Source organism: Rattus norvegicus, unplaced genomic scaffold (genome assembly GCF_021556685.1).
Source record: "Rattus norvegicus strain SHRSP/BbbUtx unplaced genomic scaffold, alternate assembly SHRSP_T2T haplotype2-0000026, whole genome shotgun sequence".
NCBI classification, from domain to species: Eukaryota; Metazoa; Chordata; class Mammalia; order Rodentia; family Muridae; genus Rattus; species Rattus norvegicus.
Window position 1 is genome coordinate 54,571 of NW_028238785.1, and position 27,648 is coordinate 82,218.

The window sequence follows — 27,648 nt, forward strand, 5'->3', positions numbered from 1 at the left end:
TAGAATTCAATTTTTATTCATAACAAATACATTTTTACAACAAAACAGGATTAAAATGAATAAAAATATTTAAAAATATTTTAAAGTAAAAATAGTAACAAGAACATATAAATATGAAACAACAAAAAGAAAACTTCAATTAAAATCATAACAAAAATATTTCTAAAAGCATATTCTTAACGAACATTTAGAAGCACAGACGTATTGCTGTTTCTCCTCTAGCACACATAATGAAAGGCGGTCCCCCAAGTTGTCTCTCAAGTGCTGTTTTCTGAAGAAGAAAGTGAGTAAGACCTCAATCAGTCAGGCTGGCTTAGTGTTATATAAATTTAGGGTCTCTAAGAAATGACAAATTAACGCAGAGGATGAATACTCATCCAAAAAATGTTACCATTCAGGATGTTGGTCATCAGGGACTCCTGAGAAAGCAACTTACTCTTCAGGAAGCTCTCTTACTGGTGTGTGTCCAATTCCAGCTCGCTTGCACTTTCTGAGACCTGGGAGAGGAAGGCAGTTTTTCAGACACTGATTTGGTGGGGAAATGCAAGCCAGCTGTCAGAATGCTGCCTTCTACCACCTCAGTTCTATTGGACGGTCGACATGGACCTTTTAACTGATATCATTGTTGCCTACTCTGCAGGCAGGGCAAAATCTCCAGCAAGCCTCACAGTAATGTGGGCTGCCAATAGGGGACCCAGACTTATACCAGTGCAAACCAAGAACAGGGCAATGGCAAGAGACCTCATCGGGTTGCAGGAAGAAAGGAGATGTCCATATGTCGCCAAGGATAAAGCCAATGACAAGTACTAATTTGACATTTGCACTTGGTTCTTATCACAAAGGTGCTTCCTACACAAGAGGTCACATGACCACAGAGTGTCAATTGTTCAAGAACCAAGAAATTGTTCAAAACTCTACATAGGATACAATCTATCACATGGATATGCAATAATGAGATATGTTATTCATCTGTCACCATTTCTAGACTGCAGCTTCAAAAACAGCAGCAAAATATGCTTGCACAATAATTCAGTTTCTGAAAAGTGGTTAACTTCCTAGAATACTTGTGCATAGGCAGAGCAATGAACAATTCCATTACATGAGGTGGTTGGCTGGTTGTGAGTGTAAATTAGAAAGGTGGTAAGAGAAGCAAAGATGTATCAAATTGGCAAATTTTATCAGATATTGTTAAGCTAACACATCTGCTCGTCCCTACCTGATAATGCTGGTTCTGGCCGTTGATGGTCTTTATCTTTCTTGTTGAAGTCAACCAAATATTTCTGGTTCGGTGCACAATCAAGATGTACCTCCTTGTTCTCCTGCTTCAGTGGGACCAACTTCTTCCTACATGTGTTCTCCATCAGGAGCTGGCGGAGCAGGTTTCTGGAAATACAGTCTGCATAGTAAGATCATGCTGGCCCTTTCTCCCATTCCTACTCCCAAGTCCCACTAACTATACCAGGTCCCAGATACCCATGAAGACTTAATAAAATGCATCTTGATACATATAAGGCTGCTGCACAAACCATAAAGAGTTAATTCGGGGAAGAATAAATTGTTTGCTTGGCCTGACACCAATTAGTGTCCACACCTCTGAGAAAGAACATGGATCTACAACTATCCATGAAAGCACAATGCATGGAGCCAACATCAATTAGTAGTGGGCCAACACCTTCAAAGGAGGTCAGTAGAACCAAGAGAAGGTCATGCTAACCATGTGGTCTACCCACTGAGTTTTGTAAAACCTGGTGTGACACCATAGGTCCAGGGCAGCCTAATAACCTTCTGCTGACTTCAATCAGTACTGTTCTCTCTAGAGTCTTCTGAAGATGCCTAGACAATCCTGGGATGAGGAACAGTCTTTTATGGAACTGAAAACTGAGTCCTAATGACCCTGGAACACTGATGGGTAAATAGCACAAGAGATAGAACCAGAGCTGAAGACCGTCCAATACAGAACAAAGAAAGTCAGAAATGGCCATTCCACAAGTGATAGCCTTTCTGACCAGGACTTACCTAGAGAAGGTAATCTCCTTCTTCAGCTTATGGTTGTTCTCATGGACCTCAGTGTTCTCCATCTCTAAGTTGTGCAGAATTGACATGACCGCCTCCTCCATTCTCTCCAGGTCTTCATAATATGGATTTGGCCTGAAGTGTGGCCTGGCCCCAAATGATAGAATACAATGAACATCGGCATTTAGGAATATATGAACTCAGGGTGGGTCCTATATTACCCCAGGCTGCTGCCTGGATCTTCCAGCACTCAGTCCCCTGCCTAGCAAGTACAGAGACTCACCATAAACTCACTGCAATTACAATCTTGCAAAGCCACCAGCTGTCAAGGGCTTTGCAAATGCACACTGGGAACTCACTCTCCCTGAATTTGTCCCTGAATTCTTCATTCAGACCACAAGTTCTGCTTTTAAATAAATGGAAGCAGATGAGTCCATTTTCCATCTTGCTCCTCAGGAAGGGTCAGGTTCTGAATCTCCACTATATGGGAGGTGAGGTTTAGCACAGGGTGGTTAGGGAGGCACAGCTTTCTAGAACCCAAAACCTTAACAGGATAAGAAAAAGGTGACCTTGCAGACCCAGGAATGAAACAAGAGCATTTGGAGCGATTCATACCTGTTCTTCATAGATCTCTCTGTCAGAAACCTCAGGCGATCTCTCAGGTCATTTCTCTCCTCGGTAATGAGCTGCAGCTCTTTAATCAGCCTCTCCTTTTCCTTCATGGCCTGATTCTTGCTTAGGTCAGTGCCAGGGGATGATGTTTCTCTCCCAGCGTCTGTAGGTAGAAGAACACAAGTTAACCTGCATGGGGAGAATGCATAGAGTATTCATAGACCTCAGTGAGGCCTAAACAGGAGAACAAGCCAGGAACCCAGTGTCACTGCTAGGCGATTGGTCTATGCTTAAGAGGCCTCCTCAGGGGATCTCAGTTCTCCCACTACTCTATAGACACCAAGAGATGTAAGCAGCCAGGTGTTCCCTATTCCGGACATCACGTGCTTACATGTACCATGGTGATGGCTTCTCCAGGATTATTGTCAGCTGAACAGGGTACAGCTTGGTTTCAGGACCCTCACCCCTGTGGCTTCAGAACTTAGATGATAAATTCACCATCCACAAAACTTGAGTGATTGGAGACACTCAGATGTCCTACCCTGATACTCTAAGGCAACAACTTTGGATTTAAAATGCATTTCCAAGGGAGGATATGTTCAATAGACTTATCAGTGTCCCTATGTGAAATACCAAATGCCCTAGAAGTGCGAATAGGTTACAGGCTGAATCTTGGTCTACACGTTCCACATAGTTTTGGTATTGTAGAAAAATGTTTGTAACATACAACCTCTAATGTATAAAGCAAACGATGACCCTGCCAGTTAGAAGAAATCAGAGAAGGTCTAAGAACATAAGGTTATTGCCTGGAGCACAATCTCTCCCTGTTACTACTGTCAGATACCCACTGTATTTAAAGAAGCAATGATAGTGAAATACATTGCTGCCCTGTCTAAACTCAGAAAAGGTGGACCCTCCATGACCACTGATGGTGTTATTATATCAATGTAACAGAGCAAATGAACTGAAAAGTAAAGACCAGAAGTTCACAGTATGAAAGCATTGGCCTTACCATATCCTCCCAGTGGGGATGGGGAAACTAAAGTTCTGAAATCCTTGACTTTAAGGAATTGTGATATTCGTGGAAATTCAATTCCTTTTCAGATGCTCCAGTTGCTGTGGCCCATTGCTAGAAAGGTCAGCTTAAACCTGCAGCCCCCCTGGCAGGAAGCTCAAAATACACTGCCCAGAACTTACTCCACATTCCCCAGAAGTGCTGTCTTTCTCCATCATTACTTTGAGACGAAAGGCCAGACTCCTTCACTCTAGTCTCTCCAGAATCGACGTTCCCCCTCCCAAAACGCTTCCTAAGACGGGAAAACATGTCTTAGCTTGTAACCGCCAGACTCAGACTGAGAGAAACTAGGGCACTGGTTGTCACTACAACACTAGTGACATCACAGAGGATGCCAGAACTCTCTAGGAGACAATAGAATGTCCAAGAAGGGACAGCAGATGTCATGGGGAGCAGACTTTGCCTCCCTGCTAATGTTCTCCCTGTACTGAGCATAAGCAGAGGTGCCCTTTCCAGGAGACTTTCCTGGGCCAGAACCACTGAGCATCTCCTGCTTCCAAAGCCAAATTTTCCTCAAGGCTTGATTATAAAAAACCTTAGTGATTCCTATGCATCTAAATGAATGTTTCCTGTCAAATCTTTCCCAAAAATGTCTCATCCTAACTCACATTGTCCTCATCCACCAATGTTAGCCATTAAACCTTCCTGAGATTTCACACCAGCTTGAATATGCAGTCAAAAGTTCTCCTGTCTCATTATGTACGGGTGCTTTATATCACATCAAGAAATAGTCTGCATGGTGGGTTACAACACGGGTGTGTATTAGGGGAACACTCATGAAGTCATGTGCTTAGCAATCGACAATTGCCAGAAAATTCCTTAGGAGAAAGAGTTGAAGTCTTTAAGGTGCTAGGAAAAGTGTGGAGACCAGTTGGCAGAGGAAAGTGCAATATTGGAGCCACCAGTGAAGGGAACCTCATGCTGGTGGTGGGGTTCTCCTCTCTGCACCAATGTCGCCAAAGGAGCACTGCTCACAGGACTGAGTAAGATGTACCATGAGCTTCTATCAGAAAAATAAAATAGTCAAGAGATATAGGGGATGCACAGAAATGTCTAAAATGAGGCTATAAACATCATTAAGTGGATAGAGCAAGGTCCCTGCACCTGTACACTGGGAAATGGCCACCACACCAAACACAAAAGCATCTATCATAGTAAAAAATGAATACTTTATAGAATGCACACACTAACATTGATGGATCACATACATAGTTCAAATTTTGGGGGCAAATTCATGGCCTTAACTATCTTTGTCTCAACTTATATAGCAAAAAATAAGAAAGAACGAGAAAAGAAAAAGTCAAAACTAAAAGCTCAAGCTTCTCATATGAGGATTGCAGGAAGTGTTATATGGGAGTCAGTTCTGATTAGGCCATTTTAGATAGAACAGTGCATAGTGACCCTTAATGTGATGGGCCCTATATAAAGCTTTCTGCAATATTGGAATTTTAACAAACCTTATCCAGAACGTACGGAAGAGGCACCATGAGATCACCATGTGATCACCATGTCCTTACTCTGCATCAGGTTATTTTTCTGCATCCTTGATTGTCAGGCATATAACAGCAACAATCTGAAATAACTGGTAGACATGGGAAAACATGGCTAAAACTATAGTTGTGGGTTACACACCTCAACTGTGAAAGGCTAATGCTGTCCGCACAGTCCTTGGAGGCCACTCTTATAAGCCTATTTATTGCAAAGTGAAAGGAGGTTTATCTGAGCTCAAAGTGATCCTGGCCAGCCAGGTAGAGGGCAACATGTGATACTTGAGACCCTGTTTTAAACCAGCACAGAAATCCACACTTCATTCAAAGCATCATCTACGAATTCTCGATTATTTACCATTCTCTCCCTACCAGTCGTTCTGTTTGGAATGGTAGAAAACAACTGGAACTGATCTTTCTATTTTAAGGACCTTGATCTCTCTTTTTTTAGGTCCACATTAAGAGTGCATACAACTGGACATCACCATCTGAACATCTTAGTATTATCTACTCTGTATATGTAGCATAATACTGTGCCTATGGAAATCTTAAGCTTCCTTGAGTGTAGTTGCCCCATCAAGAAGTGTGAAGTTCTGAGTTCAAACCCCAGTGATGCTTTAAAGGGTTAGAAGAAAGCCATCAGAGATACTCCACTTCTTTGTCCTTAGATTAAATCAAGTTGACACAATGTGAACCTGGTGGGCTATTTAACCATGCATCTTTCTCCCAACCCCTCTTTTCTGAGTTCAGTCCATGGCAGAATTCATCCCCCACCATCCTAGATATTTCTTTGTATATTTCTACAAGAGCCAGGTTTCTTTTTTTTAATAGAATTAGTTGTAGTCAATCAACTGCTGCCCTATGTGAGAAATGATTAGTATCTATTGCAACTTACCGCACTGTATTTGTGTATACAAGTACATTATTGGAAATCCAGCATTACTGAGGGATTGGAAACCAGTGCTGTGGCCTTGCCTTTCTGTGCCTCTTCCTGGCTCACAGGCAGCAGAGGGCAGACCTTGAGTTCCTCTTCAGGGACAGAGTGATGTTGAATGGGCACTGAGCAGGCAGAGAAACACAGCTTAGGCAGCTCCTTTCAGTTATCAAACACATCATCTCCTTCCCATCTTTTTTTTATTTTTTTATAATTTTTTTTATTAACTTGAGTACTTCTTATATACATTTCAAGTGTTATTCCCTTTCCCGGTTTCCCGGCAAACATCCCCCTCCCCCCTCCCCTTCCTTATGAGTGTTCCCCTCCCAACCCTCCCCCCATTGCCGCCCTCCCCCCAACAGTCTAGTTCACTGGGGGTTCAGTCTTGGCAGGACCCAGGGCTTCCCCTTCCACTGATGCTCTTACTAGGATATTCATTGCTACCTATGGGGTCAGAGTCCAGGGTCAGTCCATGTATAGTCTTTAGGTAGTGGCTTAGTCCCTGGAAGCTCTGGTTGCTTGGCATTGTTGTACATATGGGGTCTAGAGCCCCTTCAAGGTCTTCCAGTTCTTTCTCTGATTCCTTCAACGGGGGTCCTATTCTCAGTTCAGTGGTTTGCTGTTGGCATTTGCCTCTGTATTTGCTGTATTCTGGCTGTGTCTCTCAGGAGCAATCTACATCCAGCTCCTGTCGGTCTGCACTTCTTTGCTTCATCCATCTTGTCTAATTGGGTGGCTCTATGTGTATGGGCCACATGTGGGGCAGGCTCTGAATGGGTGTTCCTTCAGTCTCTGTTTTAATCTTTGCCTCTCCCTTCCCTGCCAAGGGTATTCTTTTTCCTCATTTAAAGAAGGAGTGAAGCATTCACCTTTTGATCATCCGTCTTGAGTTTCATTTGTTCTAGGGATCTAGGGTAATTCAAGCATTTGGGCTAATAGCCACTTATCAATGAGTGCATACCATGTATGTCTTTCTGTGATTGGGTTAGCTCACTCAGGATGATATTTTCCAGATCCAACCATTTGCCTACGAATTTCATAAGCTCGTTGTTTTTGATAGCTGAGTAATATTCCATTGTGTAGATGTACCACATTTTCTGTATCCATTCCTCTGTTGAAGGGCATCTGGGTTCTTTCCAGTTTCTGGCTATTATAAATAAGGCTGCGATGAACATAGTGGAGCACGTGTCTCTTTTATATGTTGAGGCATCTTTTGGGTATATGCCCAAGAGAGGTATAGCTGGATCCTCAGGCAGGTCAATGTCCAATTTTCTGAGGAACCTTCTTCCAATCTTAAGGGCTACTGCTGAGGTCTTGCCCCCATACCTACCTTAATAGCAGTGAATTTGTTACACAGCAGCCAGCTCTTTCCTATTGTTCTGTAATACTTCTCCACATCATGGATGCCAAGAAAAACACTAACAAAGAACAAAAAACTCTGACGTTGAACTGTGTGGTGCTGGTCACATACCCTGTTATGTTCTGTATGTTATGAGGTTTGTTAATCTTAACAAGTTCCCCAAGTGTATTCTTTACATAGGACCCAATAGATTCAAGGAAAATTGGAACAATTATGTGTAAAATGGCCTCAGTCAGGGCCCATAGACCGAAGCATTTGCAACACTTGTGCATGAGCCCATGTGGATTTTGCAATGAGCGGGGCCTAGCAATGTCCAGTACACAGTTGTGAGCTGTTGCTCTGGTTGAACTGTATTGGTGTGTGCATTCAATGAACTACACCTATTTAAATGAATTCAGTGTCCTGTGGTTTGAATCCAGACCCCTTGACATCAGATCTTCCCTTCTGCAGCACTTGGGAAAAAGGCTAAGTTTAGGAAAGGTGACGTCTTGTCATAAGTTATGTGACAAGAGGGATGGTGAATGATCCCTTGTGATAAGAATCAAGGTTTCCTCTGTGGTATTTAGGTCTATACTGGCCCTGTGCAACAGCTTCAAGAACCCATTTCTGATTTTCCTTGGGATTCCCGTGATGATGCACTCAGACATGATTGGAAACAACCAAAACGGTGGTCAGACTTGATTTATAAAATGTAGGTAACATTGCAAACTTATGTTGTAGGATATTTGATCATATTGTCATCCCCAATATTGCGTTATTTACTTAGAAAAATACCTTCTGGCTGTGTAGTTCAGTACTAGCACCAATATTTAACCCTAGAGCTATTTTTGTTTGTTTGTTTGTTTGTTTGTTTTTTGTTTTTGTTTTTGGATGAACAAGTACTTTCCTATTTTGTGGCCCAGCCCTAGCTCTTACTTCTTTGCACAGTCATAGAGAGACCTCAAACATTTACTCAGACAAAGCCAGGGGAGTGTATAAAAGGGCCTAAGGCAATACCACATAATGACATTGAAAGTGGGCTCTCTTCTTGATCCACGCCTCCAGCTCTCCTGACATCTACATGAATTATAACTCCTAATGCAGTGTAAATGATGTCTGCGCTATTGCTGAAGGAATCATGAGAATAACAACTGTAAACATTCCACCATGGATAGAATTTGTGGAAAGAGGTGACTGGCAGCCAACGAGAGGGCTCTACAGTTAAAGGGGCTTGCTGTCAAGTCTGATGAGCTTGACTCAATCCCCAGGACCCACGTGGTAAAAGGGAGAGAACTAAGGGCCAAGCTGTCCTCTGGCTTCCACTCATGTGCTTACATGTATGTGAGTATATATGTATATGTCTGTATGTATGTGTGGATATGAATGTGTGTATGCATGTATGTGTATACGTGTATATGTATATGTGTGTATATGTCTGTCTATGTGTGTGTATAGGTGTATTTGTATGTGTGTATATGTATTGTATGTGTGTATATGTGTGTATGTATATGTGTATGTGTGTATGCATGTATGTGTGTATGTGTGTATGTGTGTGTATGTGTGTGTGTATGTGTGTATGCATGTAGGTGTGTATGTATCTGTGTGTGAGCATGAATGTGTATAGTCATGTATATGCATGTGTTTTCATGTACGTGTATTCGTGTATATGTACGAATGTATGTGTGTATATGTATGTATGGACACACAAACACACACAATGTTAAAACATAAAAAGCTCCTTGGAGTATTCACCGTGCCTGGATAAGTGGTGACCATGTGGGGGAAACACATGTCCATGTAAGCACACCTGTTCACATGCGCTGAGCAATGCCCAGCCTGGTCTTGAGCTCACTACCTGCCCAACCATGAGTTTCTGCCCACCTGGTCTTCTCAGAGCCAGGTGACAATTGTTCCTGCCATTCCAGTTCTGTTCCCGTTTCTCATGCCACAAACCTTCTAGCTTGAATCTCACCTACTGACGCAGGAACCTAACAGCCTCCAACCCAGTGAAGTAAGTAAACTTCTTCCTGACATCCTCAGGCTTGGTGTCCCCCATGAGTCACAGGGAGGAAGGATGGCATGCACCAAGGAGAAGGGCCATGGGCAAGGAAGACAGGATCATAAGTCAGTCATCCCTGACACCAGCAAAGTGTGTGCTTCAGAGCTGGCTCTGCTCACTCTTGTCCCAGTGGCAGGACTTAAGAGTGGTGCCTACCTGTCACCCAGCGCTTAGAGACGTCTGAGGCATGAGAACCAGGAGTTCATGGCCATCGTAACTAATGGTGAGATCAAAGCCAGCCTGGGCTGCATGAGACTCAGTCTCAAAGCAGGCAAGGAGGAACTTGCTATATTTGAGCAAGGAAGCTGGAATCCTCCTGGGTTCTAAACATTCACTGCAATACAGAAAGATGCTAGGGCTAGTGTGGCAGAAAGTAGGAGACAGAGAAGCCAGGTTAACCCTCCCTAATCTTCTCATGCTGTGTGAGCTATGAGTAGATGGTGCCCTATACACTGTGGACAGGATGGTCTCTCAGACGGTTCAGAAAGCCATGGAGGACTCCAGCAATTCTCCACTTGGGTGTCACTTGAGTCTTATATGTGTGTGTTTACAAGCCAAAATATAAGATCCATAGGTGACTGTGTAAATTCAACATGGCACAGCCATGTGCTGGAATATTATTCAGCCTTACATAGGATTCAGATTCTGACCCTTGAACAGGAATGAGAATGGTAGCCATTCTCCTAAGTCAGACCTCCAGGCAGTGCAAAGACAAACTAACACTGTATGACACCACTGAGGGCTGCAGTGTCACCAGTTATATAAAGACAGAAAGCAGGAAGGTCTACAGAGCTCCAGGGGTGACATGGAGTGGGGAGGTTGGAGGGTAGGTGTGTAAGTGGGACTGAGCCTCAGAGGAATCAGACATGGCTGCAGAATATGCATGTGGCTGCCTCCCATACCTGTGGGTGCTGCCTCCTCAGAAAGGCAAATACAGTAAAAGAAAGGAACAGAGGAGACAGGCTCTGACCACCTGTAGACACACACAAATGACGTGACAGAATGTGCACACTGCTGCCTTTCTGCAGGAGCAATTGAGCTTCCAGAAGGGTTGAAAGAGGCTGGAAGGGCTGAGCATGGCACTGAGTTCAAGGACATAGCTTTAGGTCCTGGGGAACCTACGGTGCCCAGGCCCCATCCTGCTGATACTGAGGGACATCGCTGACATTCAGGGTGATGGCCGGGCTGGGCTGGGGAATAGGTGTCCACTCTCACCTGCCTCAGCTTGAAGATGCGCTGGGTGAAGTAGGACTGCAACTGCTTGTTGGATTCATTGATGCAAATCTGCTGGAAGCTATTCTGTTCAAAGTCCTCAAATCTGAATATGGCCAAGACACCAATGGGCAAGCACTGGGAGACAAGGTTTGGTTATAGCCGGGGCCTCCTGGAAAGACTAGCCCTCCTGAGAGGAGTTGCAGCAGAGGGGGTGTGTTTTCCTGACCTGTTTGGTACCCAGTGTTTTTTACCAAGGGTTCCTTTGTTACTTCTTGATGGAACCAGGCCTGCACATATCCAGGAAGCATTGGGGTGGAACCTAGGCTTGGTGCCCACATGCTGGCATCGCTGAGGGTGAAGCCTAGTCTATCACACTTCCAGACACCGAGTGCAGATGCCTGGGTTCCTATAGAATAGCGGTTCTTACCGTTCCTAATCCTGTGTCTCTTTATTTCAGTTCCTCATGTTGTGATCCCAACCATAAACTTATTGGAGAGCTACTTCATGAGTGTAACTTTGTTACTGTGAGGAACTGTAATGTAAATGTCTGGTGTGCAGGAGCTCTGATGTAGAACCCACAGATTGAGAGCAGCTGCTGTAGAGGATCAGAGTCCCCTGCCAGCCCTGGTGTTTGCAGAGATCCCCTGGGTTCCTAGTCTCCATGGCTTTCCCAAGGACAGGGTTTATTCTTGGCCGTCTCAGGGCCCGGAACCTCACAGAAACAGACTCTCCCATGTCCTTCCTGTTGAGGAGAGCGTGGTTGGTCCTCAGCACAGACCAGTCAAACAGGGTGCTGTATAGACACTTGGCCAGGGGTCTCCTGCAGTTATGGCCTCTGGACAGAGGGGTTTCTTCACTGGGGTGGGGCAACCATGCCAGGTACAGGCAGTGATGCTCAGAGTCAAGACCTAGTTTTGTCTTATTTTCATAGACAAAGTTGCCCAGGCTGGCCTCGAACTTGCCGTGTAGCCAAGGATAATTAAACAACTGATCCTACTGCCTCTACCCCCCATGGGCTGAGATTGCAGATGAGTGTCACCAGAGCTGGCTTGTCACAGGTGCTATACGGCTCTAAGTCTGGGGCCTCATGTGCAGGAGTGTTATGACTGTGCCATCCCCACCCCGCATGAGGGTTTTCACCTTTCTCCTGCTGAAGTCTGCTTAATCCTACCCTGGCCCCAGGACACAGCAGCTGTGGGAGCCTCAAAGCCTGGGGCTTCAGCACAGCATTGGTACACAGCATAGCATGCAGCCTACAGGGCTGTGAAAAAGCCAAGGAAGTGGTTCTCAGCTCACCCCCTGTAGGAGTGTCTAGTCCATCCTTCTCTCCATGGACGCAGACATCTGCTTCCAACTGCCCAACATGTCCCTCTGGTTTTGACTTTCCTGGATGCCATGTCAATGCCACCACACAGAGTGCTGCCTCTACTGGGGACACTCACACAACCTCTCTGGGGGACATCTGAGCCAAGCAGGGATTGGGTGCACTGCAGAGAGGTCAAGTCATGTCGTGAAGTACCTTGTCCCACAAAGGCTCACTGTTCAGGGAGTTGACTGGAAAAGTAAGCTTATGCCCCTGGGCAGGGTTCCCCATAGGGAGTGTCCCACACCCTGCTATCAGGTCTATTCCTGGTGCCATGCAAATTCAATTTGCAAGACCCAATGCTCTGGAAATGTCAAGAGCTAACGGAAATGTACCAGGAAGTGCACACCATAGCAAAGGGAGAGGATGGCACAGAGACCTATGCTATGGGTTAAAGGGCACGGAAAGGCCACCTCGAGCACAGGGGTCAGTCACCTCTTTCACAAACAAGGCAAAGGTCAATGCTCTCAGCTCTGGGAGCCTAAAGGGCTCTGTGGCTCCTAAGCCCTGCAGCTGCAGCCAGAAGCAGCACTGAACAGGATGTAAATGCTGAGTATGGCGATGTCAATAAAACTTTATTTACAAAACCAAATTGGTGGTAGTAGTGGTGGTGGTGGTGGTGGTGGTGGTGGTGGTGGTGGTGTTGGCGGACTGGTTCATTTCAAAGCATGCTGGAGTGGCATGGCCACTGAGCATCGGGAAACACAGAAAGGAATGCGACTGGACGCAGGGCTCCCAACACCCTAGACGTCGACCTATGGCACTGGAACAGGGTCCCTGAAGGTAAGTCTGGACAGTCAGATAAGGTAAGTACAATTTATTACAAGGAAATGGGACAAGATAAATCTTCTCTTCATCTCGCTATGCTTAAGCATCTTTAAGAGTGCAGGGAATTCATGTCTATCAGTCTGGTTTAGAAAAGTGTTTAGAGACAGCAAGAGTAAACTCCATGGTTCCCTGACGAGGGTTCCAGGGATTCTGATATCTGGGTCAAAGTGAAAGTTAAGGTGAAAAAGGCTGTCAGGCAGGGCAAAAAGATTCCAATTTCTGGTCTCTTTGAGCTGTAATTTTTACTGTGTTCAAGGCCATGAATGCAGACAGGGTAATAACGAATACAGAACAAGAAGCTACAGCTTCATTAAGACAAAACGAAAGTAAAAGTTTTGCCCTCTGCACCATTGCCTGAAGCAGGTTTTTCTAAGTCGTTTCCCGGGGATGGCATGTTGATCATTAGATTCACACAATGATAATGACGAATTCACCTGCCTTTTCTTTTCCTATAATTAGGCCAGCATCGATTCAAGGTGTGGCCCAACCGACTTATTATAAAGGATGATACTGGTTGGTTGAAAAAGGTAGTAGCTTTCTATGAACCATATATTAAGTTTTTATGTATATTAAAATTAACATTGGAAAGAACAATGGTAGGAGAGGAAGCTGGAGGACAACTGCTGCAAATGCTTGCTTTTGAAAATGCTAATGAAGAGTACAGGTGAGCATTATTACCTATAAAGGAGGCTGGGGATATTAATGCTTATATGAAGGCATGCAAGGGTGTCTTTTCTGAAAATGGAAAGATGCATATTTGGCACGTATTGATCCAGATAGAGTTATTAAATTATATGTTTAAATACTCTTGAATATCCTACAGGCGCTTTCGCTCAGGATGAGTTGCCTTTAGAATGGGTTTATATTAAATAAAACTTTAACCAAACATTAACAAATAATGAGGAACAAATTTCTTTAATTATTCAGCAAGGCATACAAAGACCTGTTACTCTGTGGGGATATGATTGTGCTGCTATTGTTTTCCCATTATGCAAAGATAAAGGGGAATATTTAATGCAGATGTCTGAGGTTTTTCAATTAGCCATGATTTCTTACACTGGAAATATTGAATTTCATCCTCCCCATAGTAAATTGTGGGATTGCTTTAAAAAACAAAAAAAATTTGATAAATACACTAATTTCTGTTGATCCATTACCATCAGCCTTTACTGTGTTTACAGATGGCTCTAAGACCAAGATGGCTTATTGGACCAAAGATTAATTTTGGGGACAAGAATCTTCTTTTGGGTCAGTACAACAAAATGAATTATTAGCGGTAATTAATGTATTCCAGGATTTTACTCATGATGTAAAAATATTATAGCTGAGTCCGCTTATGTTGTAGGAGTAGTACAGAATATTGCGACTGCTGTTGTTTCTACATCTAAGCCTACATTAAATGTTATTCTCACATATTAAAGGACTATTGTTATTATGAAACTCTAGAATATTCATTACACATACTAGATCACATTCAAAATTTCCAGAATCTTTAACACTTGGCAATCCTATGGTAGATCAATTAGTGGCATTTGCTACCCCAGAAGAACACAGTCATAATCATGCCAATACAGGATATTTACATATTAAATATAAGCTTCCCAATTCTCAAGCCAAACAAATTATTGCTAATTGTCCTATGTGTCAGTCTTCACGTATAAAATGTGTTCCATCTCAAATTAATCCCAGAAGGATGCAACTTAATACATCGTGGCAGATGGATGGAACCCATATTCCTGAGTTTGGTCGCCTTTCACATATAGATGTAAGCATAGATAATTTTTCAAAATTTGTGTGGGCTACGCCATTGCCAGGAGTACGCACTGCTCATGTTATACAGCATCTATTGGAAATTTTTGCTGTTATGGGACTGCCCTCTAAAATTAAAATTGATAATGGACCAACATATATTTCTTATCAATATAAACAATTTTGTCAACGATATCATATTGTACATATTACTGGTACAGAACACAATACACAAGGACAAGCTTTTGTTGAAAGGATTCACCATACCCTGAAATGACAAATTATAAAATTACAAAGGGGGAAAAGAGATGGCCTCATGCAACCTGAATGGAGTTTGCAGACCAGTTCCAGAGCTATATTGGCACAAGCATTATACATTATTAATTTTCTTAATTTACCACAAGGTGAAGTTATATCAAGAGCCGATAGACACTTTGTTGAACTTCCCCCCAGAAGGCATGGAACAGACAGTATGGATAAAAATTGCCCGGGATGCTGAATGGCAGGAAGGGACATCATTGTATATAGGGGAGAGGGTTTTGTCTCATTACAGGATGGGAGACTATTCTGGTTACCTGGGAGATGGATCCAAGCACAGAATAATAAGAACTGCTCCCTACCCTCAAAGGAATCCAGTTAAACCTGCTACATTTTCTCCTGATGGATGTTCTCAGGAGATGAGGAGGTGTCCTCCATTACTGAGGCCCTGGCTTCTCTTAGTGTCCACAAACAACAATGGATAAGGATCCGTGTAGTGACAACCCTATTACCTATATGGGGTAAGGTGAAGCGATTAAGCACTGAAAGGAATAATTTTGTCCCCTTCAGGAAAGTCCTGTACTGCTGAGCACTTATTCTTAGCAATGTGTGTTTTACTCATGGTTTCTTCTGCTGCGGCCAATGCCAGTTATCGGGCTTATATTGCTTATCATGATGAAATCCTACTACTTTTCTGTTAGTAAATATATGGATAATGACACAGAACATGATTGGAAGTTAATTCAAGCCTATTTAGAGGGTAATGAAAGTGCTTCAAAAGTAATTAATGCCTTGAAATATGATGTTCGAATGTCTTTTGGTAAACAGCTAGAAGATACTACCCCTATGGAAATAGCGAAATTATTGGCTGATCAATTGACAGGATTAGATCCCAAGGCTTGGCTTCAAAGGATTTTCCATAGCTTGGGAGGAGCTAGTTTTGCCATAATCTTATGTACATTATGTATTATGTTGCTTTATTTTTACATGACTAAACCCCTACAAGGACCTTTAGCTATGTTATGTAAAGTGTTACTTTAAAACAAAAGAAAAAAGAAGGAATTGTTAAGACATAGAGATGCAGCTCCCAGGCAGGGTCAAGAAAGGCCTGGTGACAGATTCAAGTAGGGGCTAGAATGCCGCCCTGGAGAAGAAAATGTTTTTCTCACTTGGCCTTAAATTATGTTCTGCTGTGTCCCATTTCTGTGGAAGTGGTTCTAACGCTCTCTTGGTAATGGTGAGTATATTTTGATTATAATAAGAAAGGTGATTTGTTATATGAATATTTTTAGAAGAAGCTTTTGTTTATTCGTCTTTCTTTGTTTAATCTTCCCTCATTGTTCCTGGTATCCTGGGAATAATGATCTTATGGTATCTTGACACAATGAAAATTGTAGTAATGCATATTCTTAGCTTAATAAGGATTAATAAAGCTTGCAACTGCGTGCAGTTTCTTATGCCTTGCTCTGCATCCCCTGTGTCCTGGGGTATGCGACCATACCCAGCGCCCCAACTCACTAGACATTGACAATGGGTCACCCCACAAAACACAGAAGCATCTACCTTAGTCAAAAATGGACATTTTATTGAATGCATACACTAACACTGATTGATCACATCCATAGCTAAGATACTAGGGGCAGATCCGTGGCCCAAAATACATTCCTCTAAACCTATAAAGAAAGAAAGAAAGAAAGAAAGAAAGAAAGAAAGAAAGAAAGAAAGAAAGAAAGAAAGAAAGAGAGGAAGGAAGGAAGAAGAAAAAACACAAAAAACTTAAGCTTCTCATAGGAACTTCGCAGGAAGTGTTGTCTGGCGGTCAGTTCTGATTAGGCCATTTTAGATGAAACAGTGCATAGTGACCCTTAATGTGATGGGCCCTATATAAAGCTTTTTGCAATATTGGAATTTTAACAAACCTCATCCAGAACATACAGCAGAGGCAAGGATGTGATCACCATGTCCTTGCTCTCTATCAGGTTATTTTTCTGTGTCCCTGATTGTCAGGCATAGAACAGCAACAATCTGAAATAGCTGGTAGACATGGAACAAAGTGGCTAAAACTATAGTTGTGGGTTGCACACCTCAACTGTCAATGGCTAATGCTGTCCTCACAGTCCTCGGAGGCCCCTCTTGTAAGACTATCTATTGGAAAGTGGAAGCAGGTTTATCTGAGCTCAAAGTGAACCTGGCCAGCCAGGGAGAGGGCAACATGGGATACTTGAGACCCTCTCTTAAACCAGCACAAAAACCAACCCTTCATTCAAAGCATCATCTATTAATTCTTTATTATTTACCACTTTCTCCCTACCAGCCTTTCAGTCTGGAATGGTAGAAAAGGACTGGGAATGTTCCTTCTATTCTAAGGACCTTGATCTCTCTTTCCTTAGGTCCACATTAAGAACACATGCAAATGGGTATCACCATCTGAACAACTTAGTATCATCTACTCAGTATATCTAGCCTAATACTGTTGTATGACAATCTCAAGCTTCCCTGAGTTTCGCTGACCTAGCAAGAAGTATGAAGTACTGAGGCCACACCCCAGTGATCCTTTCAAGGGGTTAAAAGAAAGCCGTGAGAGAAACTCCACTTCTTTGTCCTTAGATTAAATCACATTGACACAATGTGGGTGGACTATTTAACCAGACATGTTTCTCCCAACCCCACCTTTTTGAGTTCAGACCATGGCAGAATTCATGCCCCACCACCCTAGATATTGAGTTTAGTGATATGTAATTATTATTTAAACCTATGTATTAAATTTTGTCATTTTGTTAATTTTTGTGGTTTTCACAGTCTTCTTTGATTAACTTTCCTAGTTTTATTAATTTATCCCCAGTGTTCTCTGGTGTTTTGTCCTTCCCTTCAAACTAAAGTATTCCTTTTAGGATCCGCTAAAGAGCTGTCTTACTGGTTACTCATATTGTGTTAAATTTATTTTTAGTGTGCATTAGTCAGCACAGTAGCTGTGCAGCTGCCTGACCTCCATGGACCAGATCTACTTTCCAAACAATAACGCTAACTCTTACTGACTGTAGCATCTTGGCTGCTCTTTGTTCCCCTTGGACAGCCCTCAGGACCAGGCGCTCCTCCCCCTTAACCATGGATGCTGTCCTCTTCCTCTCTCCTCTCCATCACACACGTTCTTCCTTTATTCTCTGGCAGCTTCTTCTTCCTTCTTCCCTCCTCATGATCCTCTCTAGCAAAGCCCTCAAAGCTGACCTCCCCCATCTCTCTGCTGTGCAGCTGTTGGCTGTTGGCTTCATTATAATCACAGTTAACTGGGAGCAGGGTCAGTTATTTGGGGTTAACCAGTCTTGAGTTCTACAATTAGCATTAAAATACAAGCAGCATTAGGCCAATACACTACAGGGGTGTTGTTTGTTTGTTTGTTTGGTTTGGTTTAATTTTCATTTACCTTTTTACTTGTTATTTTATTTTTGGCTATTTTTTATTAAATGGTGATTTTATTTATTTACATTTCAACTGTTGTCCTGCTTTCCACACTCCCCTCATCAAACCTTACATCCCTTTTCTGCTCAGCTTTGCCTATGTGACAGTGATTCCCCACCCACACATATCCATTCCCACCTCACACCTCTAGGATCTCCATTTGGTGGGCAACAAGCCTCACCTGAACCATAGAGCATCCTTGCATACACTTTTGCTGGCAGTTTGGCCCCTGGGAGCTTAGGGATTAGGGAAAGAAGATCTGTTCAGATATTAAAGCCAATGATTGCTGCATTCTCTTCTTTTTCTGGTTATAGGTGAAATTATGTTTGTGTGCTTCTCTTTTTTTAAATTATTGAGAGAAGATTAATTTCTTGGTTTTTCTTGGGTATAGTTTAGTTCATTGTCTTGGAGTTTTCCTCCTATTAGCCTCTGTTGTGCTTTCCTCCAGAAAAGAATTCTTTAAATTTGGTTTTGTCATGAAATATCCTGGTTCCTCCTTTTATGGTGATTGAGGATTATGCTGGATATAGGAGCCTGTGTCTGCATTACATCTGCCCAAGATTTTCTGACTTTTAGAATCTCTGTTGAGAAGTCTGGTGTAATTCAGATATGTCTGAATTTATTTGTTACTAGATATTTATACCTTACCCCTTTTAATGTTCTTTCTTGATCTGTGCATTTAGCGTTTTAATTATTATGTGAATGGAGGAATTTTTCTGGTACAATTAGTTTGATGTCCTGTAGGCTTGTTGTACCTTTATGGCCTTTTCTCTCTTTACCTTATGGAAGTTTGCTTCTATGATTTGTTGAAGGTGTTTACTGGACCTATGAACTAGAAATCTTAATTCTCTTCTCTATTTATTATCCTTAGGTTTCAACATTTAATTGTGTCCTGAAATTCATGGATGTTTTGGATTCAATAAACCATACATGTTTATCTGAGATGGGTGTTTTGTGCTTTGTGGGATGACCTCCTTGACCCCAGGCTGCATGAAGAATCTCAGCTGACAATGGGGACATAAATTATGAGTATGTGTAGCAAGACCCAGGCCTCTTCCAGGTTCTTAGATATTAACTGAGAACCTCAAATACAGTAGTAATGTGATAGTGTGGTGTGAATCTAGTTACTCTTCTCTATTTTGATATAGATGACTCTTTTTGTGTCATGGTCACCTTATAATGACTAGAAGACCTAAGCTTGAGAATGACTAAAGACTACCTTGCTTCTCTAGCAGCTGAGCTTTTAAAAGTCCTGGTGTGACAGCAACTGTTGGTGGACATTCTGGATTATTCCTTCTGTACTTTAACTCTCTGTGTCACTTCCACCATCAGTAAGTTAGTTCAATTCCATAAATTGGAAATCCATCACCTGGAAGAAATACTCTTTTTTTTTAAAGATTTATTTATTTATTTATTTATTTATTTATTTATTTATTTATAGTATACAAGTACACCGTGACTGTCTTCAGACAGACCAGAAGAGGGCATCATATCTCATTACAGATGGTTGTGAGCCACCATGTGGTTGCTGGGATTTTAACTCAGGACCTCTGGAAGAGCTGTCAGTGCTCTTAACCACTAAGCCATCTCTTTAGCCCAAGAAATACTTTCTGAATATGATCTGAGATTGGCCATGGAAAAAGGGTAGCTTGAATTGTCCCACCTAGGTTCTGGGCCTGCACAGGCCTGCTCTCCAAAAGAAACCTGTGTTCACAGCTGTTGGCTGGCTAAGAACGATTTCACGAGACGTGATACACAGCCCTCGGACTTCTGCTTCAGTCATCTGCACAATTTCTCCCAGATGATGTCCTCATACCGCCAGCAGGCGGGTGATGAAGCTGTCCAGAACACCAGAGCTCTGTAGGGATGCCTGGCAACCTAACACGTTGAGCAGGCAAGCTCAGTAAGTTCCCTGTGAACACACATCTCCTGAGATCTCTCTATTTAATCATAGGTGATCTTGTCCACCTAATACAGCACCTCATGTGGAATAACAAAAGCCACCTGCAGGAGCTGTGGTGATGACTCACAGGTTAGAGCATCTGCTGCTCTCTCAGAAGAACCACATGCCCCTAACAATTGGGTAAAGTATGTCAGTGATTACATCATAAAGTGTTTGTTGGAGACACAGCCACATTATCCACACAAAAAACACTATCACACTGGGTACCCCTTAGTGAGTTTGAATTCACTTATTAGCCCAGGCTCCATGGAACATGCAGAGATCCATCTCTAGCTGTCAGTTCTAGGTCCACAGAACCCTTGAGTAAGAATGATGGTCTTAAGAGTCAAGAGATAGAATTCAATTTTTATTCATAACAAATACATTTTTACAACACAACAGGATTAAAATGAATAAAAATATTTAAAAATATTTGAAAGTAAAAATAGTAACAAGAACACATAAATATGAAACAACAAAAAGAAAACTTCAATTAAAATCATAACAAAAAAATTTCTAAACATAATCATATTCTTAACGAACATGTGGAAGCACAGACGTATTGGTGTTTCTCCTCTAGCACACATAATGAAAGGCGGTCCCCCAAGTTGTCTCTCAAGTTGTGTTTTCTGAAGAAGAAAGTGAGTAAGACCTGAATCAGTCAGGCTGGCTTAGTGTTATATAAATTTAGGGTCTCTAAGAAATGACAAATTAACTCTGAGGAAGAATATTCATCCAAAAAATATTGTTACCATTCAGGATGTTTGTCATCAGGGACTCCTGAGAAAGCAACTCATTCTTCAGGAAGCTCTCTTACTGGGGTGTGTCCAATTCCAGCTCTCTTGCACTTTCTGAGACCTAGGAGAGGAACACAGTTTTAAGACACTGATTTGGTGGGGAAATGCTAGCCAGCTGTCAGAATGCTGCCTTCTACCACCTCAGTTCTATTGGACAGTCGACATGGACCTTTTAACTGATATCATTGTTGCTAACTCTGCAGGTAGGGCAAAATCCCCGGCAAGCCTCACTGTAATGTGGGCTGACAATATGGGACCCAGACTTATACCAGTGCAAACCAAGAACAGGGCAAAGGGAAGAGACCTCATTGGGTTGCCGGAAGAAAGGAGATGTCCATATGTCACCAAGGTTAAAGTCAATGACAAGTACTAATTTGACATTTGCACTTGGTTCTTATCCCGGAAAGGTGCTTCCTACACAAGAAGTCACATTAACACAGAGTGTCATTTGTCAAAGAACCACGAACTTGTTCAAAGCTCTGCATAGGATCCAATCTATCACATGGATATGCAATAATGAGGTATGTTATTCATCTGTCACCATTTCTAGACTGCAGCTTCAAAAAGAGCAGCAAAATATACTTGCAAAATAATTCAGTTTCTGAAAAGTGTTTAACTTCCCAGAATACTTGTGCATAGGCAGAGCAATGAACAATTCCATTACATGAGGTGGTTGGCTGGTTGTGATTGTAAATTAGAAAGGAGGTAGGAGGAAGCAAATATGTATCAAATTGGCAAATTTTATCAGATATTGTTAAGCTAAAACAGCTGTTTGTCCCTACCAGATGATGCTGGGTCTGGACGTTGCTGGTCTTTATCTTTCTTGCTTAAGTCAACCAAATATTTCTGGTTCAGTGCACACTCAAGATGTCCCTCCTTGCTCCCCTGCTTCAGTGGGACCAACTTCTTCCTGCATGTGTTCTCCATCAGGAGCTGGCTGAGCAGGTTTCTGGAAATACAGTCTGCAGAGTAAGATCATGCTGCCCCTTTCTCCCATTCCTACTCCCAAGTCCCACTAACTCTACCAGGTCCCAGATACCCATGAAGACTTAATAAAATACATCTCGATACACATAATGCTGCTGCACAAACCACAAAGAGTTAATTCAGGGAAGAATAAATTGTTTGCTTGGCCCGAGCACCAATTAGTGTCCACATCTCTCAAAAAGAACATGGATCTACAACTATCCATGAAAGCCCAATGCATGGGGCAACATCAATTAGTAGTTGGCAAGCACCCGCAAAAGAGGTCAGTAGAACCAAGAGAAGGTCATGCTAACCCTGTGGTCCACGCACTGAGTGTTGTAAAACCTGGTATGACCCCAGAGGCCCAGGTCAGCCTAATAAGGTTCTGCTGACTTCAATCAGTGCTGTTCTATCTAGAGCCTTCTGCAGATGCCTAGACAGTCCTGGGATGAGTAACAGTCTTTTATGGAACTGAAAACTGAGTCCTAATGACCCTGGAACACTGATGTGTAAACAGCACAAGAGATAGAACCAGAGCTGAAGACCGTCCAATCCAGAACAAAGGAATCAGAAATGGCCATTCCACAGGTGACAGCCTTTCTGACCAGGACTTACCTAGAGAAGGTAATCTCCTTCTTCAGCTTATGGTTGTTCTCATGGATCTCAGTGTTCTCCATCTCTAAGTTGTACAGAATTGACATGACCACCTCCTCCATTCTCTCCAGGTCTTCATAATATGGATTTGGCCTGAAGTGTGGCCTGGCCCCAAATGATAGAATACAATGAACATCAGCATTTAGGAAGATATGAACTCAGGGTGGGTCCTGTACTACACCAGTCCTGGAAGGACACCTTCTGAATTCTACATATTGGACCTTCTTCAGCTTCAGAAACATGTTTTTCTGCGTCCAGCACACCAGAATCTCGGCATCCAGATGGAGGGTTCCCTGGCTCCCTTTATTCAATCAAGAGGAAATCTGCAGTCCAGCCAGTTGAGCTTTCAAGAGCCTAGGCCACACCTCTCCATGCTCCCCCACCCCCAACGCACCCAGAATCCTGTGATTTCCTTTTTCCTGTCCTGATAACAGACCATATATCAACCCAAAATTATAATCTGCACAACGAATACAAATATACAGACAAACGTGGCCACATAAGCAAAGAACTGTGCTGTTGACCGTGGGCCTCCCAGAACAAAGCATTCACATCACCATGAAAGTGTCACAGGTAAATACTCAGGCCAAGACATAGACTCCTATATTCCAGGTGTGGAGGGAAATATAAACATATAACAGTTGTGCATATGCATTTGGATGTATGCACACACAGACTCACAGACTGAGACACACCCACAAAAAAAAAGAGAAATGTAAACAGAGTCAGAGAAAGAGAAAAGCAAATATGGAAACAGAGAGCACTGTGAGAACCAGGAGAAATGCATGCACCATTGCTGTGTCCGAGGGGCTCCCACAGACACACAGACAATAACAAACAGGCCTGAGCCTGACAACTTCTAGTCAAGCATTGAGATGAACTGTTTGGGACCAGGCCCCTCAGGCTGCTGCCTGGATCTTCCAGCACTCAGTCCCTGCCTAGCAAGTACAGAGACTCACCATAAACTCACTGCAATTACAATCTTGCAAAGCCACCAGCTGTCAAGGGCTTTGCAAATGCACACTAGACACTCACTCTCCCTGACTTTATCCCCGAATTCTTCATTCAGACCACAAGTTCTGCTTTTCAATAAATGGAAGCAGATGAGTCCATTGTCCATCTCTCTCCTCAGGAAGGGTCAAGGTTCTGAATCTCCTCTATATGGGAGGTGAGGTTTAGCACAGGGTGGTTAGGGAGGCACAGCTTTCTAGAACCCAAAACCTTAATAGGATAAGATGAAGGTGACCTTGCAGACCCAGGAATGAAACAAGAGTGTTTGGAGCGATTCATACCTGTTGTTTTTGGATCTCTCTGTCAGAAACCTCAGCCGATCTCTCAGGTCATTTCTCTCCTCGGTAATGAGCTGCAGCTCTTTAATCAGCCTCTCCTTTTCCTTCTTGACCTGCTTCTCGCTTGGGGCAGTTTCAGGGGAAGATGTTTCTCTCCCAGCTTCTGTAGGTAGAAGAACACAAGTGAACCTGCATGGGGAGAATGCATAGTGTGTACATAGACCACAGTTAGGCCTAAACAGGAGAACAAGCCTGGAACCCAGTGTCACTGCTAGGCGATTGGTCTATCCTCAGTGGATCTCAGTTCTCCCACTACTCTATAGAGACCAAGAGATGTAAGCAGCCAGGTGTTCCTTATGCCGGACATCAGGTGCTTACATGTACTACGGAGATGGCTTCTCCAGGATAATCATCAACTGAACAGGGTACAGCTTTATTTCAGGACCCTCACCACTGTGGCTTCAGAACTCAGATGATAAATTCACCATCCACAAGACTTGAGTGACTGGAGACACTCAGATGTCCTACCCTGATACTCTAGGCCAATATCTTTGGATTTAAACGCATTTCCAGGGAGGACATGGTCAACAGACTTATCAATTCCCCTATTTGAAATACCAAACCCCTGAAGTGCCAATGGGTTACAGGCTGAATCTTGGTCTACACGTTCCAAATAGTTTTGGTATTTTAGAAAAATGTTTGTAACACACAACCTCTAATATATAAAGCTAAGGATGACCCTGCAATTAGAAGAAATCCGAGAAGGTCTAAGAACATAAGGTTATTGCCTGGAGCACAATTCTCCCCCTGTTCCTACTGTCAGATATCCACTGTATTTAAAGAAGCAATGATAGTGAAATACATTGCAGTCCTGTCTAAACTCAGAAAAAGTGGACCCTCCATGACTCCTGATGGTGTTTTTATATCAATGTAACATACCAAATGAACTGAAAAGTAAAGGCCAGAAGTTCACAGTGTAATAGCATTGGCCTAACCATATCCTCCCAGTGGGGATAGAGAATCTAAAGTTCTGAAATCCTTGACTTTCAGGAATTGTGATATTCATGGAAATTCAATTCCTTTTCAGATGCTCCAGTTTATGTGGCCCATTGCTAGAAAGGTCAGCTTAAGCCTGCAGCCCCCCTGACAGGGAGCTCAAAATATACTGCCCAGAACTTACTAAACATTCCCCAGAAGTGCTGTCTCTGTCCATCATTACTTTGAGACGAAAGGCCAGATTCCTTCACTCTAGTCTGTCCACAATCGACATTCCCCCTCCCAAAACGCTTGCGAAGACGGGAAAACATGTCTTAGCTTGTAACTGCCAGACTCAGACTGAGAGAAAGTAGGGCACTGGTTGTCACTAATGTCTGGTGACATCACAGAGGATGCCAGAACTCTCTAGGAGACAATAGAATGTCCAAGAAGGGACAGCAGATGTCATGGGGAGCAGACTTTGCCTCCCTGCTAATGTTCTCCCTGTACTGAGCATAAGCAGAGGTGCCCTTTCCAGGAGACTTTCCCGGGGCAGAGTCACTGAGCATCTCCTGCTTCCAAAGCCAAATTTTCTTCAAGGCTTGATTAGAAAAAAACCTTAGTAATTCCTATGCATCTAAATGAATGTTTCCTTCTATATCTTGCCCCAAAATGTCTCATCCTAACTCAAATTGTCCTCATTCACCAATGTTAGCCATTAAAACTTCCTGAGATTTCATACCAGCTTGAATATGCAGTCAAAAGTTCTCCTGTCTCATTATGTACAGGTGCTTTATATCACATCAAGAAATAGTCTGCATGTAGGTTACAACATGGGTGTGTGTTAGGGGAACACTCATGAAGTCATGTGCTTAACAATCGACAATTGCCAGAATATTCCTTAGTAGAAAGAGTTGAAATCTTTATGGTGCTAGGAAAAGTGTGGAGACCAGTTGGCAGAGGAAAGTGCAATATTGGAGCCACCAGTGAACGGAACCTCATGCTGCTTGTGGGGTTCTCCTCTCTGCACCAATGTCGCCAAAGGAGCACTGCTCACAGGCCTGAGTAAGATATACCATGAGCTTCTATCAGAAAAATAAAATAGTCAAGAGATATAGGGGGTGCACAGAAAGGTCTAAAATGAGGCTATAAACATCATTAAGTGGATAGAGCAAGGTCCCAGCACCTGTACACTGGAAAATGGCCACCACACCAAACACAAAAGCATCTATCATAGTGAAAAATGAATACTTTATAGAATGCACACACTAACATTGATTGATCACATCCATAGTTCAAATTTTGGGGGCAAATTCATGGCCCTAACTATCTTTCTCTCAACCCATATAGCAAAAAATAAGAAAGACAGAGAAAAGGAAAAGTCAAAACAAAATCCAAAGCTTCTCATATGAGGACTGCAGGAAGTGTTATCTGGTGGTCAGTTCTGATTAGACATTTTAGATAGAACAGTGCACAGTGACCCTTGATGTGATGGGCCCTATATAAAGCTTTTTGCTATATTGGAATTTTAACAAACCTCATCCAGAACGTACAGAAGAGGTAAGGATGTGATCCCCATGTCCTTGCTCTCTATCAGGTTATTTTTCTGTGTCCTTGATTGTCAGGCATAGAACAGCAACAATCTGAAATAGCTGGTAGACATGGGAAAACATGGCTAAAACTATAGTTGTGGATTACACACCTCAACTGTCAAAGGCTAATGCTGTCCTCACAGTCCTTGGAAGCTACTCTTGTAAGCCTATCTATTGGAAATGGAAGGAGGTTTATCTGAGCTCAAAGTGAACCTGGCCAGCCAGGGAGAGGGCAACATGGGATACTTGTTACCCTGTCTAAAACCAGCCCAGAAACCCACACTTCATTCAAAGCATCATCCACCAATTCTCGATTATCTACCATTCTCTCCCTACCAGTCGTTCAGTTTGGAATGGTAGAAAAAAATGGAACTGATCTTTCTATTGTAAGGACCTTGATCTCTCTTTTCTTAGGTCCACATTAAGAGTATATATAAATGGATATCACCATCTGAACATCTTAGTATTATCTACTCTGTATATCTAGCATAATACTGTGCCTAAGACAGTCTCAATCTTCCTTGAGCATTGTTGCCCCAGAAAGAAGTATGAAGTACTGAGGCCAGTCCCCAGGTATCCTTTCAAGGGTTTAAAAGAAAGCCATCAGAGATACTCCACTTTTTGTCCTTAGATTAAATCAAGCTGACACAATGTGAACCTGGTGGGCTATTTAACCATGCATCTTTCTTCCAACCCCCCCCCCATTCTGAGTTCAGTCCATGGCAGAATTCATTCCCCAGCATCGTAGATATTTCTTTGTATATTTCCACAAGAGCCAGGTTTCTTTCTCTTTTAAATAGAATTAGTTGTAGTCAGTCAACTGTTGCCCTATGTAAGAAATGATTAGTATATATTGTAACTTACCACACTGTATTTGTGTATACAAATACATTATTGGAAATCCAGCATTACTGAGGAATTGGAAACCAGCGCTGTGGCCTTGCCTTTCTGTGCCTAGTCCTGGCTCACAGGCAGCAGGGGGCAGACCTTAATTTCCTCTTCAGGGACAGAGTGATGGTGAATGGGCACTGAGCAGGCAGAGAAA

The 27,648-nt window shown here is 42.7% G+C and overlaps 1 protein-coding gene and 1 long non-coding RNA gene across 3 annotated transcripts; one reads left to right on the plus strand and one right to left on the minus strand.

Moving 5' to 3' along the window:
- On the minus strand, nt 1–25,388 carry LOC147997873 (uncharacterized). Of its 2 annotated transcripts, none has more exons than XM_087601452.1 (6): nt 25,217–25,377; nt 24,040–24,199; nt 22,709–22,852; nt 21,910–22,076; nt 21,083–21,188; nt 1–271 (listed from the first exon to the last, which is right to left on the minus strand). In XM_087601452.1, the coding sequence occupies exons 1-5, from the start codon at nt 25,341–25,343 to the stop codon at nt 21,124–21,126; spliced, it is 663 nt and encodes a 220-aa protein (XP_087457578.1). In that variant the 5' UTR covers nt 25,344–25,377; the 3' UTR covers nt 1–271; nt 21,083–21,123. The 2 variants fall into 2 exon arrangements, with proteins under 2 accessions (XP_087457578.1, XP_087457579.1); XM_087601453.1 differs by lacking the exon at nt 1–271 and adding an exon at nt 20,685–20,959 and having other exon boundaries at nt 25,217–25,388.
- On the plus strand, nt 21,535–25,759 carry LOC147997874 (uncharacterized). Its single transcript, XR_015647496.1, has 4 exons — nt 21,535–21,648; nt 21,913–22,096; nt 22,511–22,717; nt 22,819–25,759. It is a non-coding gene; the product is annotated as an uncharacterized LOC147997874 (long non-coding RNA).
- The last annotated feature ends 1,889 nt before the right edge of the window (nt 25,760–27,648 follow it).